Source organism: Oncorhynchus masou, chromosome 28 (assembly GCF_036934945.1).
Source record: "Oncorhynchus masou masou isolate Uvic2021 chromosome 28, UVic_Omas_1.1, whole genome shotgun sequence".
NCBI lineage: Eukaryota > Metazoa > Chordata > Actinopteri > Salmoniformes > Salmonidae > Oncorhynchus > Oncorhynchus masou.
In genome coordinates this window covers 31,220,100-31,238,405 of record NC_088239.1, presented here as the reverse complement: position 1 = coordinate 31,238,405, position 18,306 = coordinate 31,220,100, and the positions used below count along the sequence as shown (strand labels likewise).

Genomic DNA, 18,306 nt, shown 5'->3' with positions numbered 1-18,306 from the left:
AAAGTGTTATTATAGAGCCAACACTTAGGATTTTGCTTGTCATCAGGAAATCTTTGGTTGTTCACGCAATCTCAGTTGTGTCAGTAGTTGTAAAAGCTAATGCAGCTTTTTTGAATGTGTTTTATATATATTTTTGCTTTATGGAGATAGTGATAGGCCTAGATTTGAATAAGGGGAGACCGAGAGAGAGAGGTACAACTTTTCACTTTCATAGTCTGGATGAAACATTAACCTAAGAAGTACTGACAAACATTGAAGCACTTGATATAATCTACACAGAGACACACAATAGGCCATTTGATGACATGCGAGTCAGCAGATATGAAAATAACAGTACGTACTAGATGCCGTTGATGTTAACAGATATCCCCACTTGCTTGAACAAATATGGTGAGAAATCTAACAAAAAGTTAACCAAATGTCGTAGGTATGATGTGCATGCAGCTGACCTCTATTGATTTTGTTAGCGGTTTTGTCTACTGTGACGCAACTGGAACTAAAGTAGGCTATAACTTATGCAATTGTGTTGTTTTGTTGGCTTAAATAACAGCCATGATCGTTTATCAGAATAAAAACAATTGGTAACACTTAATTTTAAGGGGCACTTATTAGATATGTAATTACACTAACAAGTATTGTAGTTAACTGTAAACTCATATTCACACTGTAATAACAACAGGTAACTGGTTGTTTATTTTTTTATTTTACCTTTATTTAACCAGGCAGGTCAGTTAAGAACAAATTCTTATTTTCAATGACGGTTGTAATTGCAGTCTGTAATTACAGAGGTGTTCTTGTTACAAATGGGCACATTTCCACTAAATTCACCAATTTTAGTTTATTCTAAGCTGCATCTGATTCACTCTTGTGGACAGATGGGCTGGGTATCCGAGATTGCAAAGATTGGAGGCTCAATAAGCTCTAATTGGATCCCCAGACAGATTCATGTAAGATTATCCCTGTTTAGTTCCATTTGCTTCTGTTTAAGAAACATTTTTCAACAGAATTGTTGGAATTAATACACCCCTGATCACAAGCAAACAGGTCACTTTCATAGCAGCCACATAAAAACAGTGTGATCACTTTGCTCGTTGTATATATATACAGTGGGGCAAAAAAGTATTTAGTCAGCCACCAATTGTGCAAGTTCTCCCACTTAAAAAGATGAGAGAGGCCTGTAATTTTCATCATAGGTACACTTCAACTATGACAGACAAAATGAGAAAAAAAATCCAGAAAATCACATTGTAGGATTTTTAATGAATTTATTTGCAAATTATGGTGGAAAATAAGTATTTGGTCAATAACAAAAGTTTATCTCAATACTTTGTTATATACCCTTTGTTGGCAATGACAGAGGTCAAACGTTTTCTATAAGTCTTCACAAGGTTTTCACACACTGTTGCTGGTATTTTGGCCCATTCATCCATGCAGATCTCCTCTAGAGCAGTGATGTTTTGGGGCTGTTGCTGGGCAACACGGACTTTCAACTCCCTCCAAAGATTTTCTATGGGGTTGAGATCTGGAGACTGGCCAGGCCACTCCAGGACCTTGAAATGCTTCTTACAAAGCCAATCCTTCGTTGCCCGGGCGGTGTGTTTGGGATCATTGTCATATTGAAAGACCCAGCCACGTTTCATCTTCAATGCCCTTGCTGATGGAAGGAGGTTTTCACTCAAAATCTCACAATACATGGCCCCATTCATGCATTCCTTTACACGGATCAGTCGTCCTGGTCCCTTTGCAGAGAAACAGCCCCAAAGCATGATGTTTCCACCCCCATGCTTCACAGTAGGTATGGTGTTCATTGGATACAACTCAGCATTCTTTGTCCTCCAAACACGACAAGGTGAGTTTTTACCAAAAAGTTATATTTTGGTTTCATCTGACCATATGACATTCTCCCAATCTTATTCTGGATCATCCAAATGCTCCCCAGCAAACTTCAGACAGGCCTGGACATGTATTAGCTTAAGCAGGGGGACACGTCTGGCACTGCAGGATTTGAGTCCCTGGCGGCGTAGTGTGTTACTGATGGTAGGCTTTGTTACTTTGGTCCCAGCTCTCTGCAGGTCATTCACTAGGTCCCCCCGTGTGGTTCTGGGATTTTTGCTCACCGTTCTTGTGATCATTTTGAGATCTTGCGTGGAGCCCCAGATCGAGGGAGATTATCAGTGGTCTTGTATGTCTTCCATTTCCTAATAACTGCTCCCACAGTTGATTTCTTCAAACCAAGCTGCTGACCTATTGCAGATTCAGTCTTCCCAGCCTGGTGCGAGCCTGGTGCAGGTCTCCAATTTTCTTTCTGGTGTCCTTTGACAGCTCTTTGGTCTTGGCCATAGGGGAGTTTGGAGTGTGACTGTTTGAGTATGTGGACAGGTGTCTTTTATACGGATAACAAGTTCAAACAGGTACTATTAATACAGGTAACGAGTGGAGGACAGAGGAGCCTCTTAATTTTTTTATTAATTTTGTCTGTCATAGTTGAAGTGTACCTATGATGAAAATTACAGGCCTCTCTCATCTTTTTAAGTAGGAGAACTTGCACAATTGGTGGCTGACTAAATCCTTTTTGCTCGATTGTAATTCCTTCTCGCAACTATATGTGCTCTCCTCCTCTCAGCTTTTCCCTTCGCTTGTGGACTTCAGTGCACAACACATCAGCTGTCACATCAGCTGTTTAGGCTAAACTAGCTAACTATAGCTGCATTCAATAGCTAAGTGAAAGTTTATTAAAAAAAATACAACCAAATATAGCTAACTCTCTCTCTTTTGCTTCTCCTTAATTTTGGAAGAAATGTATTGTTTCAAAACTGTTCAACTATTGTGTTTCTCTGAGACAACTACTCACCACATTTTATGCACTGCAGTGTTAGCTAGCTGTAGCTTTATTCTCTGATCTTTTCATTGGTTGGACAACATGTCAGTTCATGCTGCAAAAACTCTGATAGGTTGGAGGACATCCTCCGGAAGTTGTATTAATTACTGTGTAAGTCTATGGACGGGGGTGAGAACCATGAGCCTCCTAGGTTTGTATTGAAGTTAATGTACCCAGAGGAGGACAGAAAGTAGCTTTCCTTCGGCTACACCATGGTGCTACCCTACAGAGTGCTACTGAGGCTACTGTCGACCTTCATTGCAAAGAAAAAGTGTTTTAATCAATTATTTGGTGACATGAGTGTCGCCAATATTTAATCTATTTTTACCTCAAAAGAATAACTTTTGAAATGTTTTACTATTTTTGTTTTTATGAAATTCACTGAGGATGGTCCTTTTCTGAGGAGCCTCCACTGCTTGAGGTGTACTTACTTGTGATTATTGTGTACCTACAAAGTACTTTACCCATTCTGACAATCTCATCGTCAGCTTCTGAAAGCGCCATTCAAGTGGGGAAAAACACACTAATACACCACAGAGTACATATCTGTAATATCTACATAAGTACAAGGTTGTCACTGGTTCTTAAACAGGATTTAGCTATTTAGAATGAAGTGTAACCTGAGCAATTTCTATATATAATTACTCATTACCAAGTGAAAATACCTTCAAACAAAAGACAAGCTTCTACTTTAAGTCAACTTTATTGCCACATGTAAACAGACCTTACATTTCTTACAGAATAAGGATTTTTATTGTTCGATTCATAATTTGATTAATTAGATTAAGCAAAGATACAGTGCATTCGGAAACTATTCAGACCCTTTGACTTTTTCCACACTTTGTTACATTACAGCGTTCTGAAATGGGTTAAATAATTGTGTTTCCTCATCAATCTGTGCACAATACCCCATAATGATGAAGGTGATGAAGACATTTTTGCTAATTTATTCAAAATAAAAACAGATATCTTATTCACATAAATATTCAGACCCTTTGCCATGAGACTCGAAATTGAGCTCAGGTGCATCATGTTTGCATTTATCATCCTTGAGATGTTTCTACAACTTGATTGGAGTCCACCTGTGGTAAATTCAATTGATTGAACATGATTTGGAAAGGCACACACCCGTCTGTATAAAGTCCCACATTTGACAGACAGTACATGTCAGAGCAAAAACCAAGTCGTGAGGTGAAGGGAATTGTCCGTAGATCTACGATACAGGATTGTGTCGAGGCACAGATCTGGGGAAGGGTAGCAAAACATTTCTGCAGTATTGAAGGTCCCCAAGAACACAGTGGTTTCCATTATTCTTAAATGGGAGAAGTTTGGAACCACCCTTCCTAGAGTTGGCTGAGCAATTGGGGGAGAAGGGCCTTGGTCAGGGAGGTGCCCAAGAACCCACTGGTCACTGTGACATGGCTCCAGAGTTCCTCTGTGGAGATGGGAGAATCTTCAAAAAGGACAACCATCTCTGCAGCACTCCACCAATCAGGCCTTTACAGTAGAGTGGCCAGACGGAAGCCACTCCTTAGTAAAAAGCACATGACAGCCCACGTGCAGTTTGCCAAAAGGCACCTAAAGACTCTCAGACCATGAGAAACAAGATTCGCTGGTCTGATGAAACCAAGATGGAACTATTTGGCCTGAATGCCAAGTGACACATCTGGAGGAAACCTGGCACCATCTATACAGTGAAGCATGGTGGAGGCAGTATCATGCTGTGGGGATCTTTTTCAGCGGCAGGGACTGGAAGACTAGTCAGAATAGAGGGAAAAATTAACGGAGCATTGTACAGAGAGATCCTTGATGAAAATCTGCTCCACATTGCTCAGGACCTCAGACTGGGGTGAAGGTTCACCTTTCAACTGGACAACGATCCTAAGTACACAGCCTAGACACCGTAGGAGTGACTCTGGGACAAGTCTCTGAATGTCCTTGAGTGGCCCAGCCAGAGCCCAGACTTGAAACCGATCGAACATCTCTGGAGAGACCTGGAAATAGCTGTGCAGCGATGCTCCTCTTCCAACCTGACAGCTTGAGAGGATCTGCAGAGAGAATGGGAGAAACTTCCAAAATACAGGTGTGCCAAGCTTGTAGCGTCATACCCCAGAAGACTCGAGGCTGTAATCGCTGCAAAAGGCGCTTCAACAAAGTACTGAGTAAAGGGTCTGAATATTTATGTAAATGTCATATTTCAGTTATATATACAACCGTTTTTTCTTTGTCATTATGGGGTATTGTGTGTAGATTGATGTGTCGAAAAATCTATTTAATCCGTTTTAGAATAAGGCTGTAACATAACAAAGTGGAAAAAGTCAAGGGGTCTGAATACTTGTTTTATTTTTTTTAATTTCACATTTAATTAACCAGGTAGGCCAGTTGAGAACAAGTTCTCATTTACAACTGTGACCTGGCTAAGATAAAGCAAAGCTGTGTGACTAAAACAACAACACAGAGTTACACATAAGATAAACAAACATACAGTCAATAACACAATAGAAAATCTGTATACAGTGTGTGTAAATTAAGTAAGGAGGTAAGGCAATAAATAGGCCATAGTGGCGAAGTAATTACAATTTAGCAATTAACACTGGAGTGATAGATGTGCAGATGTGTAAGTATAAATACAGGTATAAATACTGGTGTGCAAAAGAGCAGGAAAAAATTACAACAAAAATATATATGGGGATGAGGTAGGTAGTTGGTTGGATGGGCTATTTACAGATGGGCTGTGTACAGCTGCAGCGATCGGTAAGCTGCTCTGACAGCTGATGCTTGAAGTTAGTGAGGGAGATAAAAGTCTCCAACTTCGGAGATTTTTGCAATTTGTTCCAGTCATTGGCAGCAGAGAACTGGAAGGAAAGGCCAAAGGAGCTGTTGGCTTTGGGGATGACCAGTGAAATATACCTGCTGGAGCGCGTGCTACAGGCGGGTGTTGCTATGGTGACCAGTGAGCTGAGATAAGGCGGAGCTTTACCTAGCAAAGACTTATAGATTACCTGGAGCCAGTGGGTTTGGCGATGAATATGTAGCGAGGACCAGCCAACGAGCATACACATCACAATGGTGGGTAGTATATGGGGCTTTGGTGACAAAACGGATTGCACTGTGATAGACTTCATCCAATTTGCTGAGTAGAGTGTTGGGGGCAATTTTGTAAATGACATCGCCGAAGTCAAGGATCGGCAGGATAGTCAGTTTTACAAGGGTATGTTTGGCAGCATGAGTGTAGCCTATAGCATGGTGAGTAGCCTAGATAGCTGGCTAAATGGGATTGTATTTTTCTTCCCTTTTTAACAATACAAGTAACAATGGAAATCGACAACTGTGTCTCTGTCTTCAAATGTTTCTTGTAAGTATTTTCCCTTCCTGGACTCTGAGAACTTGTGGGAATCTGTGGTAGAGTAAAATAATGGGTAAGGGTAGCCTAGTGGTTAGAGCGTGTGACTAGTAACCGGAAGGTTGCAAATTCAAACCCCCGAGCTGACAAGGTACAAATCTGTCGTTCTGCCCCTGAACAGGCAGTTAACCCACTGTTCCTAGGCCGTTATTGAAAATAAGAATTTGTTCTTAACTGACTTGCCTGGTTAAATAAAGGTTAAAAAAATAATAATAAAAAATATATATAAAGCTAGCTATGCCTAAGTAGTTGTTGTGTTATCCATCTACCACTAATAATGCTTGTGTTGAAACAAGTAGCCTGCTAGCTAGTTAACATGCTGAGTGTCTCATGTAATACCCTGAGAAATAGGTTCAGGGAAGATAAGACCATATAGCCCAGCTAACGCTAGCGAGTAGAAACCATAGCCTATTTGCCAGCTTCAGGTAGCTAGCTACACTGATCAAAAATATAAACGCAACAATTTCAAAGATTTTACTAAGCTACAGCTGAAATAACGAAATCAGTCAATTGAAATAAATTCATTATTTCACATGACTGGGAATACAAATATGCCTGTTGGTCACAGATCCATTTAAAAAAGGAAGAGGTGTGTGTCAGAAAACCAGTCAGTATCTGGTGCGACCACACTTTTGCCTCATGCAGCGTGACACACCTTCTTCACATACAGTTGATCAGGCTGTGGAATGTGGTCCCTCTCCTCTTCAATGGCTGTGCAAAGTTGCTGGATATAGGCAGGAACTGGAAAACTCTGTCATACACGTCGTTCCAGAGCATCACAAACATGCTCAATAGTTGAGTACACAGGCCATGGAAGAACTCAGACATTTTCAGCTTCCAGGAATTGTGTACAGATCCTTGCGACATGCATTATCATGTTGAAACATGAGGTGATGGCGGCGGATTAATGGCCTGACAATGGGCCTCAGGATCTCGTCATGGTATCTCTGTGCATTCAAATTGCCATCGATAAAAAGTAATTGTGTTCATTGTCCGTACCTTAAGACTGACCATACCATGACCCCGCTGCCACCATGGGGCACTCTGTTCAAAACATTGACATCAGCAAACCGCACTACCACACGATGCCATACAGCTGTCTTCCATCTGCCTGGTACAGATGAAACCGGAATTCGTTGTGAACCCGTTTTTGCCATGGTGCCTATTGCATAGGTGTGTCAATGAGGTGGTCGGTTTTCAACTGATTTACACGTATCACTTGGTTTGTGCAGGCTGAAATATGGTGCATCTGGATGCTATCGGATAAAATGTTTACATTTGTAACAAGCACTGTAATAAGCAATCATTGTACTTACAGACTACAATTACTACCAGTTACATATTGTTAATGCAGTGTAACTATGCATTATTTTAGTTAATTACAATACTTGCTAGTGTAATTAATTGTGTTTTTTTACACTGTAATAAGGACCCCCTAAAATGAAATGTTAACAAAAAGGTATGCAAGGTTATTTGAAAGAGTTTGAGTGTCGCCAATTTATATGGATTTTATTCACCAAATTATATGTATCCTAGATGTTGGCATAAAACAGTCATTTGTTTATAGTGAATATTGAAAATGACTTATTGATAATGAATAACTCGATGACCTTGTAGCCTAATAACGCGCTCCTGCGCGCTGGGCAGGTGAGCTGTTGTTTGTAAACTTGAATTAGGCCTACGTTGCAATGACGTGTTACAATGACGCTGAATACAGCAATAGGCAGTTAGTTGTATGATGAGCTTTCAAGTGGGCGTATCACTCTTAAGTGAAAAGTTCCATCGAGAATCTAAACTCCCGGAACTGTTCCGGTGAATGTCCATAACGCACGCATTGCCAATATGTCCGATTCAGCCGTCCTGCGTGATTCCAAGCAGTGTTCTCCAAATTCAGGGGGAACCATGCTATCAGGGAGTGAAGATGAGCCAACGGAGAATGGTGACGAGGACTTGGAAGATGGCTTAATCGAACCACCAGAAATGTATAAGAAAGACAGGCGAAGGGCGAAATCTCTGCCCGCATATCCGGAGCAGGCTATGCTTTTTGAAGAAATAGCCAATAACGGCCGAAAACGGGTGAAGTTCGCAGACTCCATGGGCCTTGATTTAGCAAGCGTGAAGCACTTCAGCACAGCAGAAGACCCGAAAATCCCTTCCAAGGTTTTGTCGAGATTGCAGAGCTTTCTCCCTCAACCACGGGACCGAGAGTATACAATCGGGGACCTGTGCGTAAACTTTAAATCTACCTTGACCATGAACCGTCTCATCCCAACTTTCAAGATGCCAGTTGAGGCTGATGATTTTGAAACCAAGGTATTGCAGCGGCACGTCCACCTGGAGAAGGTAACCATCACTCAGTTTGACATCCGTGGGCAGATTCGGACGAATACTCAAAACTGTTGCAAGAGGGAAGTTGGTGTGAGGTACACATTCAACGAGTGGCTCTCTTTCGTGAACGCGCAGGCGATACCCATGCCTTTCGATGAGAATACAGTCGGTGAGCGCTACACATTTACCATGTACACACCTCCATTCCTAGACCCATCTTCCTCTGTGCACTTCGCCGTGTACACCAGGAATGACCAGGGCGAGTTTTGGGATAACAACCATGGACAAAACTATACCTTGAAGTATCGCTGTGCAGGTATGCCGACCTACGAGAGCGCAGCATTCCATGCCACCTGAAATTCGCCGTTACGCACGTGCGTAAAGATGGTGTCGCTCAACCAGGTCTCTTATGAAGTTGTTCTCCATCATGTGTATTGATATATACTTTTCAGTGAAGTGAATGTATTTTCTTCTTGCTCTCCGAGCACACCGTTTTGTTATCAAGGTGTTCATGAGTTCATCATGATTGTTATGATGTTAGGCCGACTGTACCATCCTTCCCAGGGACTGCGGTTGAAAATTAGCCGGCTGGCTAAAACCGGCACTTTTACTGAAACGTTGATTAATGTGCACTGTTCCTGTAAAAATAAAAATAAACTCAACTAAACTCAACTTCTTTAAAGTAAAACATGGAGTTGCCAAATTTGCCTCTGTCCAATTGTGTCTTCTGTTCTAGAATGACATTTAACGACACGAGAATTTACAATAATAGTCGTTGGACTCATTTGCAGTTAGATCTCATTTTCTGAAATGGGGAAGTCAACAAATCAGGACCCATGGATGGACTGATTAACATTTCTCAGCTACACTGCCAATGGGGTCTACACAGACCCGAGACTACACAGACACGGGACCATACTGGAATACTTTAAATTAGGCATCTTAGGATACATGATACACAGTACATCTCATATCCAAGAGGACTTCACCTGTTCTACATCACATTTGCCTATAATGTCATCAAATCAGGAGAGCTACCTTACTGTGCTGAGTTGTGGATTCAGTTCGGTCATTTATAGGAATTGTGTTGTGTTATTCATTTTCACGATTCTGCTAAAACTTGTGGCACCCTATTTCCTATAGATAGCACTACTTTTGACTAAAGGGTAGGGCTGGTCACAAGTAATATACTTTAAAAGGGAATAGTGTACCATTTCAGACATTGCCTTTGATTCAGAGCCCAGAATAATGCAGAGTATGAACATGTGTGATTTATCCAAGTCATAATGCCATCATGGGAAGCAACATCTGTCAAAGAGTTCTCTGCCATGAAATATATGATTTCTTGTTTATACTCCCCTGGGCACTGAGGAATGATTAACGAGCAATCTGTCTGTCATATTAGTGTGCGTGGCTACTCAGTGAACAACTTGATCAAATGGTCTGATGCAGCAAGTCCATGGAACATGATGCAAAAAAATGGGTTTTACTGCTCTGTAGAGCATTGGTTTCCCAGTGTTGTTAACAGCATTTCTGTCCCAATTACAGCTATGACTGCATTATATATATTCTACATGTTATGTTTGTGGGTCCTAATAGTTATCAACAACTGTATATTACAAAACATACATTACACATCTACGTAGCTATAAAGTCATACAATAGGCCCATTACAATATTCTGCAATACAGTTGTTTAATGTAAAACATATCTGTTGACATTATGACATCCATACAATTATATAGGATCTGTATATCACCTTGTCAAAACTCCTCCACTGCTTTCTCTACAATCAGAACATTCAGAGGGCGTTTGTAATACTGTTGATGGGTATGTGAGCAGCACACGACTGATGCCAGTGATGTTAGCCTGTCATGTACCCTTTAAAAAAAGACTACATGGTGGCTGTCAGGTTGTTGTCCCATACCTGTCCCCTGACCAAAGTTCAAGAGGCAAATCAGCAAATCACGTGGAGCTGTTTACTCTGTCAACAGAGAATGCCTAGTTTCTAGGCTTCAGCTCTGCAGTGATCTCACCGGGCAAGATACACACAGGCCTGGGTTCAAATACTATTTGAAATACTATTTATCATTCAGAATCGTTTTAGCACCCAGGTCTGGCGTCCGGACAACATCCATGCTGATGGAGCGTGTACTCGTTCATGTAACTGTTCAGTCGGTCTCAGAATCTTGGGGCTACTGAACTGAATGTAAAAATAGACTATAGACAATGTGAAAATGCAAAGTTAACCCCAATCTTAAATGGTACATGCATGTATGTTGATGTAACAGTAACATGATATGGTGACATTAACCTTGGGATTCATGCACTGTACATGCCATCAACTGGGCTATTGAATATCAACCAATAAAATACACTACATTTTCAAATGCAGAATCCTCTTTTTTTTCTTCCAACAGTACATGACATATTGAAAATGATTATAAACTGTCCTTATCAAGTATCCTTTCATATTATTCAAATGCCATCAGTCCCAGTTGTTTTACAGTGATGCCTCCTGAGTTTAAATACTATTTCAAATCTTTCAAATACTTTTGAGTGTTCTCGCTAGCCTGCCTGGAGTACTAGATGTTTGAGGCTTGCCATTTGGGACTGTTCTATTGGATAAAGTATAAAGTATTTCAAACAGTATTTGAACTCAGATCTCCTCCCCTTGATGTTCCTGTATTTCAAATCGGCCTTTGTTGATCACCCTAAAACGCTGATCAGAAGCAGAAAATATATTTAGAGAGGGACCTCTGGGGGAGCTTTCAACTTTGACTCTTATTTGTTGAGTAATATGATCTTTACACCCATCTCGATCGAGTACTAGGCCACTGCTCATTCAAAACAAACAAAAGGGGCATTTTTTTTTAGAATAGGTGGCCTTGTGGGATACATTCAACCTCTTACCCAACCCGGATTTCAAATAGACAATATGATCCATTTCCATTATTATTGGCCATTGCATATTATTATTCTGCTGGTATAATGTGTTGTGATGCAGATTTAATGCATTATAACACTTATGGTAGAATAATAATATATGCCATTTAACAGTTGCTTTTATGTAAAGCAACTTAGTCATGCCTGCATACATGTTACGTATGAGTGGCCCCAGCAGGAATCGAACCAACGACCCCTGGTGTTGCAAGTGCCATGCTCTACTGACTGAGTCATGACTGAAGGATAGAGAGACAGTAATTGAATTCAGATATGCATATCTTTAATCCATTTATACACCATCTTACATGACGACAAATCATACATACAATACACAATTAAAAGACTGGCAAAAATATAACAAAGAAATCAAGGCTGTCTGTACGCTCTCTGTTGCACTGTTACGGCTCACAAAAGAAACGTGAATAGCGAAATATACTATGGTGAAGAGAGGGTATATAGTGACCAAGAACAATAGTTATGTAATCGACGCAGGACAGTTGCCCAGTCCGAAATCAACCAACCCCTCACCTCTTCCCTATTCCCACCTCGTAGATCTGTATTATTCTTTGAATCTAGTTGCCTCCCACAATGCTTTCCCCCATATCCATCCAAAGGTTGCGGGAAATTAAGCTTCCGTGTGGAAGGTGAAGTTAGGTTGAGGTTCAGTGCTCCGTCTGCCATGGTCTCTTAGACATCGTTTCCAATCGTTTTAAGGCAGTCCATTACTGCCCCAATGCCCATCAGAGGCTCCTCTTTGACCCCTACCCCTCAACGATAGTCTTCTGGGTCAGGTACAGCTTACCTATGGTCACCTGTGGAGAGAAACAAAAAGTCCACAATTTGATATGTTGTTCTTCATATAGAGATGTGTTACGGTAAGTTGTGTTGGAAATCTAAACAAATGGGTTGTAAAACTGGTTCATTTTGTAAATTCACGTCACTTTATAGGGAGCATTTGTGTGCCAAAAAATACTGTAAATACTTGGTTGGTGAGGATGTCAGACAACTAAGACTTCATTTCCCCACAACATTTCAGTGATTCAGATAAATACTGTGGGGAAGACTATGTGTAACAAATCAATATTGAACTGTAACCCTGGGAGCAAAGCTCAGCTCACCCATACTACAAGTTACAACAGTGACCGACAGTATCAATATCTGGTGACCTGTTCTGACAGTCCGCTGTGATATTGGAATAGACAGTCCGGACTCCTCATGAGTGCACATTAGATAAATGTTTAATCTGTTTAAATGTGCTGCCAGTTCAACAGTTCAGATTCAAATGCATTTCTTGCACTTGCATATAATGCACGGATTCATGACAGTTCATGACCAGCTATTGCAAATATCAAGATTCAACTATCATGGTCTATCCTACACACACAGCCTTTGCTGTTAAGTGTTAAGTTGTTCACAGCTTTGAACTCTTATCAGCACTCAGTACACATACGGCACACACACACACACACACACACACACACACACACACACACACACACACACACACACACACACACACACACACACACACACACAAACACACACACACACAAAAAAAATTGCTGTATCGACAGAACCAAAGCAGCCCATCCATCTCTCCCCCCTTGCAAACACTTTCTTGACTGACACCGGGGCTAAACCTAACATATGGCTTTGGCATTAAAGACACCTCAAAGTGAGTCAAGGAAGCCATTGGTTAAAAGCCTGGCTTGTAAAGTGCGGCAAATTGTTGCCCCCGCGGGAAAAGGGAAAAACAGAAGTGAGAGAGAGAGGGGAGAGCGACGGTCAAAAGATGCAAGGTCAGCTAAGGCTGCGCCCGTTCATTTCTCAAAGAGATGGCTCAGCAAAGAGGAGCATTAAGATCCATTTCGCCGAGCCCCCGCCCCTGTGTAAATATGTCCCGCGTCCTGTTGACATGGGCCATCCGTCAGAACCCCCTACGGCTGCCTTTAAAAAGAGTCACAGCCAGAACAGGGAGCACAGCCATCTACTGTATGTGGACATATACACCAACCAGCCTTGTAACTGTATATCACAGTTTGCACCTGCTTATATGGACGGTTTTAAAAAGAGTAGAGCTTCAGTACTGTGCCTGTTTATAAACCTACCAAGCCTTTGCAACAGGACCCCCCCCCGGCTTTAAAAGAGCAGGGAGTACTGCAGTGTTCCCCTCCCCCACCAGTGGCTTGTTCACAATTTTGATGCCAAAGGGCCTTGGTGTTATTTTAGGAGGTCTTTCCCTGGACATTAAAATATCTGTTCAACTGTATAAAGGCCTGGGTCCTGGTTAGGATTGTGTTCTGTGCTCCATTTTTGCCATTTTGTAGTATGGGACCTGTATAAGAACCCACTCTTGATTGCATATTGAACGCCAGTTCAATATCATGTTTTAACCAAGACAGCACAGGCTTTGCTGTGTGCGATAAAACCATACGTTCATCTGGTATGTGCTGTGCTGCTCAGTGTATTATTTATGACTGACTGCTCGGGCGGGTGACAAGGAAAAAAAAAAAACGTGTCTTTTTTTCCATTCGCCCAACACTCTGCATCTCTCTCTCTATTGCACTCTATCACACGCGCATTATTTCGCACAAGTCTACACACGCCTGTTTCTCACCACCGTCGTTTGCTGGGCTTCTCTCCGACGTGGGCATTGAATAGTGAGAGCACACCCAAAAGCGGACCACTGTTACACTTTCTTAATGGACAGAGTACAATTGGTTCATGGCATAACGGATTCATCATACTAGAGAAGGGGCAATCACCAACCTATTCCTTATATACTTTTGACCAGGACCTTTCATAGGGAATAGTGTGAGATTTCAGACTCAGACTTGCCAAGTCTACCCTCTATGCTCTGACCCTTGCCCTGTGCCATCCCTACAGTGTTTCAACCTCATGCCCTTTAACAATGTGCCAGTCCTGCAGTGCTACTTGCCCTGGGGCCAATGTGGAGTGGCAATGCAGATCTCTTTTTCCTTGACATCAGCAGGGCATGGGGATGGCAGGCACCCCAGGGGGGCACCTGTGTTCCCACAGATAAACTGCAGTCAGGCAGACAGGTAGTCGGGCGGGCATGCCCTCGCCCTTCAGCTCCTACATCAGTGGCAGCAGATATTCTTCTCCTTTGCCCATACCTCAGGGTTAAACCTGCTCTGTCTGGATACAAATTGCCAGTAAGCACTGGGTATAGATCTAGAATCAGCTTGCCCTCTCCCGATCTCAACCTTAATCCTTAGGCACATTTAGGATCAATCGTAACCTTTAGTATTAGGCACAGATCTAGAATCCGTTTTCCCTCCCCCAATCACAACCTTCGCTATTAGCATGCACAGATCTAGGATCATTGTCCTGCCCCAATCCAATCCTGAACCATTAATCACAGATCTAGGATCACTTTGCCCTCCTCCAATCCTAACAATTGCGGATCAGTCTAGGGGCAACTGCGTTTGACTTGTACAAACCAACCCACCACACACTAGTTCCATTACAATAGTACCCGTTGCTGCTTCAACAGTATAGTCATTTGGGTGTACGTGCGTTTGTCTACAGCCTTTATGTAGATTTCACTATTCGGGTGACACAAAACGAATCTTCTGGTAAATACCACAACAACCACCGCAGATCATTTGTGTACTGTGCTTAAAACTATATTTACATGTGATACCATTGCGATTTAAAGACATGTTCCCGAGACAGACAGAGGACGCTCTTTATAGGTTTTTATTTAGCAGTGCTATTTCTCGAGGTGAAGAACATGCTACGGTGTGGGGAATACGGTGTGGGGAACCGTTATCTCGTTAAACTCACACGCATTTCCCGACCTCCTAGTGCCTTTTCTATATTTAATCTCCTCGCGGCTGGTGCGAGGCCAGATGTTTCCAGCGACTTTCAAAGACGTGTGAACAGCTGGTTGTGTGTCATACAGGGAAGACTTTTGAAGGGCGAAAGAGAGAGAAGGTGGGGGAGAAGAGAAAGAGGCGGGTAAGGGAGAAGGAGAGAGAGCGAGAGAGTTGAAATGCATCGTTCCCTCCCCCGCTAGAATACCAATTCCTTATCTGACAAAGTTTGTACCATAGTTTGTACCATATTGCTCTCACCGATCAACATCAGCAAACTCATCAGGGAAAGAAGGAAGGAAGGAATGGAAGGATGCCCTTGGTCGTATTGGAACGGGGCCCATCCTTCAGCCTGGCTGATTGTCCCCTCCTCTCAACCTGTCCAGGGTTGCCACAACTAGTAGTATCTCTACATTCTGACACTCCCCCTCTAACGAGCCAGTGCTGTCAATACACACCTCAATTAGGTGAATAAATACGTGTGTATGCCTGTCCTCTGTGGTGCCATTAGAATCCGCCCCAATTTACATGGCAGACTATACGGTTGGGAAAGCCATCTGAAGTAGGGTTGTCACGATAGTCAGCTGGCAAGGAAACTGACTTCATTTCTTGAGGAAATTAGTCCTAATGTTATGGGGGGGGGGGGAAACACCTTATGTTGACTTAGTGTCACATTTGCTTATTTTACAAGCTAAAGCACACACTATGTCGTAAAGCAGGTTCTTAAAGTGGCAAAGAGTGAAGTGCGTGTGTGTGTGCTGACAAATCTCTGTCCTGTGACAATAGAGGATAAAGCAATCTTCTTCTACCCATTGAATGTCAACAAAGCGACCCCATTCCAAGACAAAGCCTACGTGGAAAAAGTTATCCCCCGTTGGACAAAAAATATACAGTGGGGCAAAAATGTATTTAGTCAGCCACCAATTGTGCAAGTTCTCCCACTTAAAAAGATGAGAGGCCTGTAATTTTCATCATAGGTACACTTCAACTATGACAGACAAAATGAGAAAAAAAATCCAGTAAATCACATTGTAGGATTTTTAATGAAATTATTTGCAAATTATGGTGGAAAATAAGTATTTGGTCAACTACACACAAGCAAGATTTCTGGTCCTCACAGACCTGTACCTTCTTCTTTAAGAGGCTCCTCTGTCCTCCACTCGTTACCTGTATTAATGGCACCTGTTTGAACTTGTTATCAGTATAAAAGACACCTGTCCACAACCTCAAGCAGTCACACTCCAAACTCCACTATGGCCAAGACCAAAGAGCTGTCAAAGGACACCAGAAACAAAATTGTAGACCTGCACCACGCTGGGAAGACAATCTGCAATAGGTCAGTAGCTTGGTTTGAAGAAATCAACTGTGGGAGCAATTATTAGGAAATGGAAGACATACAAGACCACTGATAATCTCCATCAATCTGTGGCTCCACGCAAGATCTCACCCCGTGGGGTCAAAATGATCACAAAAACGGTGAGCAAAAATCCCAGAACCACACGGGGGACCTAGTGAATGACCTGCAGAGAGCTGGGACCAAAGTAACAAAGCCTACCATCAGTAACACACTACGCCGCCAGCGACTCAAATCCTGCAGTGCCAGACGTGTCCCCCTGCTTAAGCCAGTACATGTTCAGGCTTGCCTGAAGTTTGCTAGAGAGCATTTGGATGATCCAGAAGAAGATTGGGAGAATGTCATATGGTCAGATGAAACCAAAATATAACTTTTTGGTAAAAACTCAACTCGTCGCGTTTAGAGGACAAAGAATGCTGAGTTGAATCCAAAGAACACCATACCTACTGTGAAGCATGGGGGTGGAAACATCATGCTTTGGGGCTGTTTTTCTGCAAAGGGACCAGGACGACTGATCCGTGTAAAGGAAAGAATGTATGGGGCCATGTATCATGAGATTTTGAGTGAAAACCTCCTTCCATCAGCAAGGGCATTGAAGATGAAACGTGGCTGGGTCTTTCAGCATGACAATGATCCCAAACACACCGCCCGGAAAACGAAGGAGTGGCTTCGTAAGAAGCATTTCAAGGTCCTGGAGTGGCCTGGCCAGTCTCCAGATCTCAACTCCATAGAAAATCTTTGGAGGGAGTTGAAAGTCCATGTTGCCCAGCAACAGCCCCAAAACATCATTGCTCTAGAGGAGATCTGCACGGAGGAATGGGCCAAAATACCAGCAACAGTGTGTGAAAACCTTGTGAAGACTTACAGAAAACATTTGACCACTGTCATTGCCAACAAAGGGTATATAACAAAGTATTTTGATAAACATTTGTTATTGACCAAATACTTATTTTCCACCATAATTTGCAAATAAATTCATAAAAAATCCTACAATGTGATTTTATAGATTTTTTTCTTCTCATTTTGTCTGGCATAGTTGACGTGTACCTATGATGAATATTACAGGCCTCTCTCATCATTTTAAGTGGGAGAACCTGCACAATTGGTGGCTGACTGAATACTTTTTTGCCCCCCTGTACATATATTTTTTTTAAATCAACAAATTTTCTAGGCCCAATGTCTGGCACGCAAACGAGTAACAACAAACAGCAAAAAGGCAGTATAACTCAGGGGAGACGGTTGCGCGAGCAAGACATGCAAGACAGTCAGTCAAGCCAAGAAACATGCTTGCTAGACTCAGACAGCCCACACAAATGCCTTGTTGTAGCCAGTGGCTTTTCAAACAGACATGTTTGATGTATCCAGTGGCTCCATTGAAAAAAAATGATGTATATCTCAAACGGGACTCGTCTTGGTTAAATAAAAGATGCATCAAGAAGTTCATATGTGATTTATATAGGAGGGTTAGTCTGGCCTTTGCTTGGAATTGTAGGCCTCCCTGAATGGGTGATGCTGTTGTGTGGTCATGTTTCAGCAGTACCACAAGAAGGCAGCAGTT

General features: G+C 42.1%; 1 protein-coding gene and 1 long non-coding RNA gene across 2 annotated transcripts in view; one reads left to right on the top strand and one right to left on the bottom strand.

The window, feature by feature from the left end:
* The first annotated feature begins 8,041 nt into the window (after nt 1-8,041).
* ppp1r3g (protein phosphatase 1 regulatory subunit 3G) lies at nt 8,042-10,999 on the top strand. The gene has a single exon (XM_064941906.1). The coding sequence runs from the start codon at nt 8,124-8,126 to the stop codon at nt 8,964-8,966; it is 843 nt and encodes a 280-aa protein (XP_064797978.1). The 5' UTR covers nt 8,042-8,123; the 3' UTR covers nt 8,967-10,999.
* An 825-nt stretch (nt 11,000-11,824) lies between these two features.
* The window catches only part of LOC135518570 (uncharacterized), a 104,034-nt gene continuing 97,552 nt past the window's right edge, over nt 11,825-18,306 (bottom strand). The window contains exon 3 of the long non-coding RNA XR_010452171.1: nt 11,825-12,367. This is a non-coding gene — a long non-coding RNA (uncharacterized LOC135518570). The remainder of the gene's footprint in view (nt 12,368-18,306) is intronic.

What these genes read in the sequence shown, in the direction of transcription:
- ppp1r3g (XM_064941906.1), top strand. Translation starts at nt 8,124, where the DNA reads ATGTCCGATTCAGCCGTCCTGCGTGATTCCAAGCAGTGTTCTCCAAAT.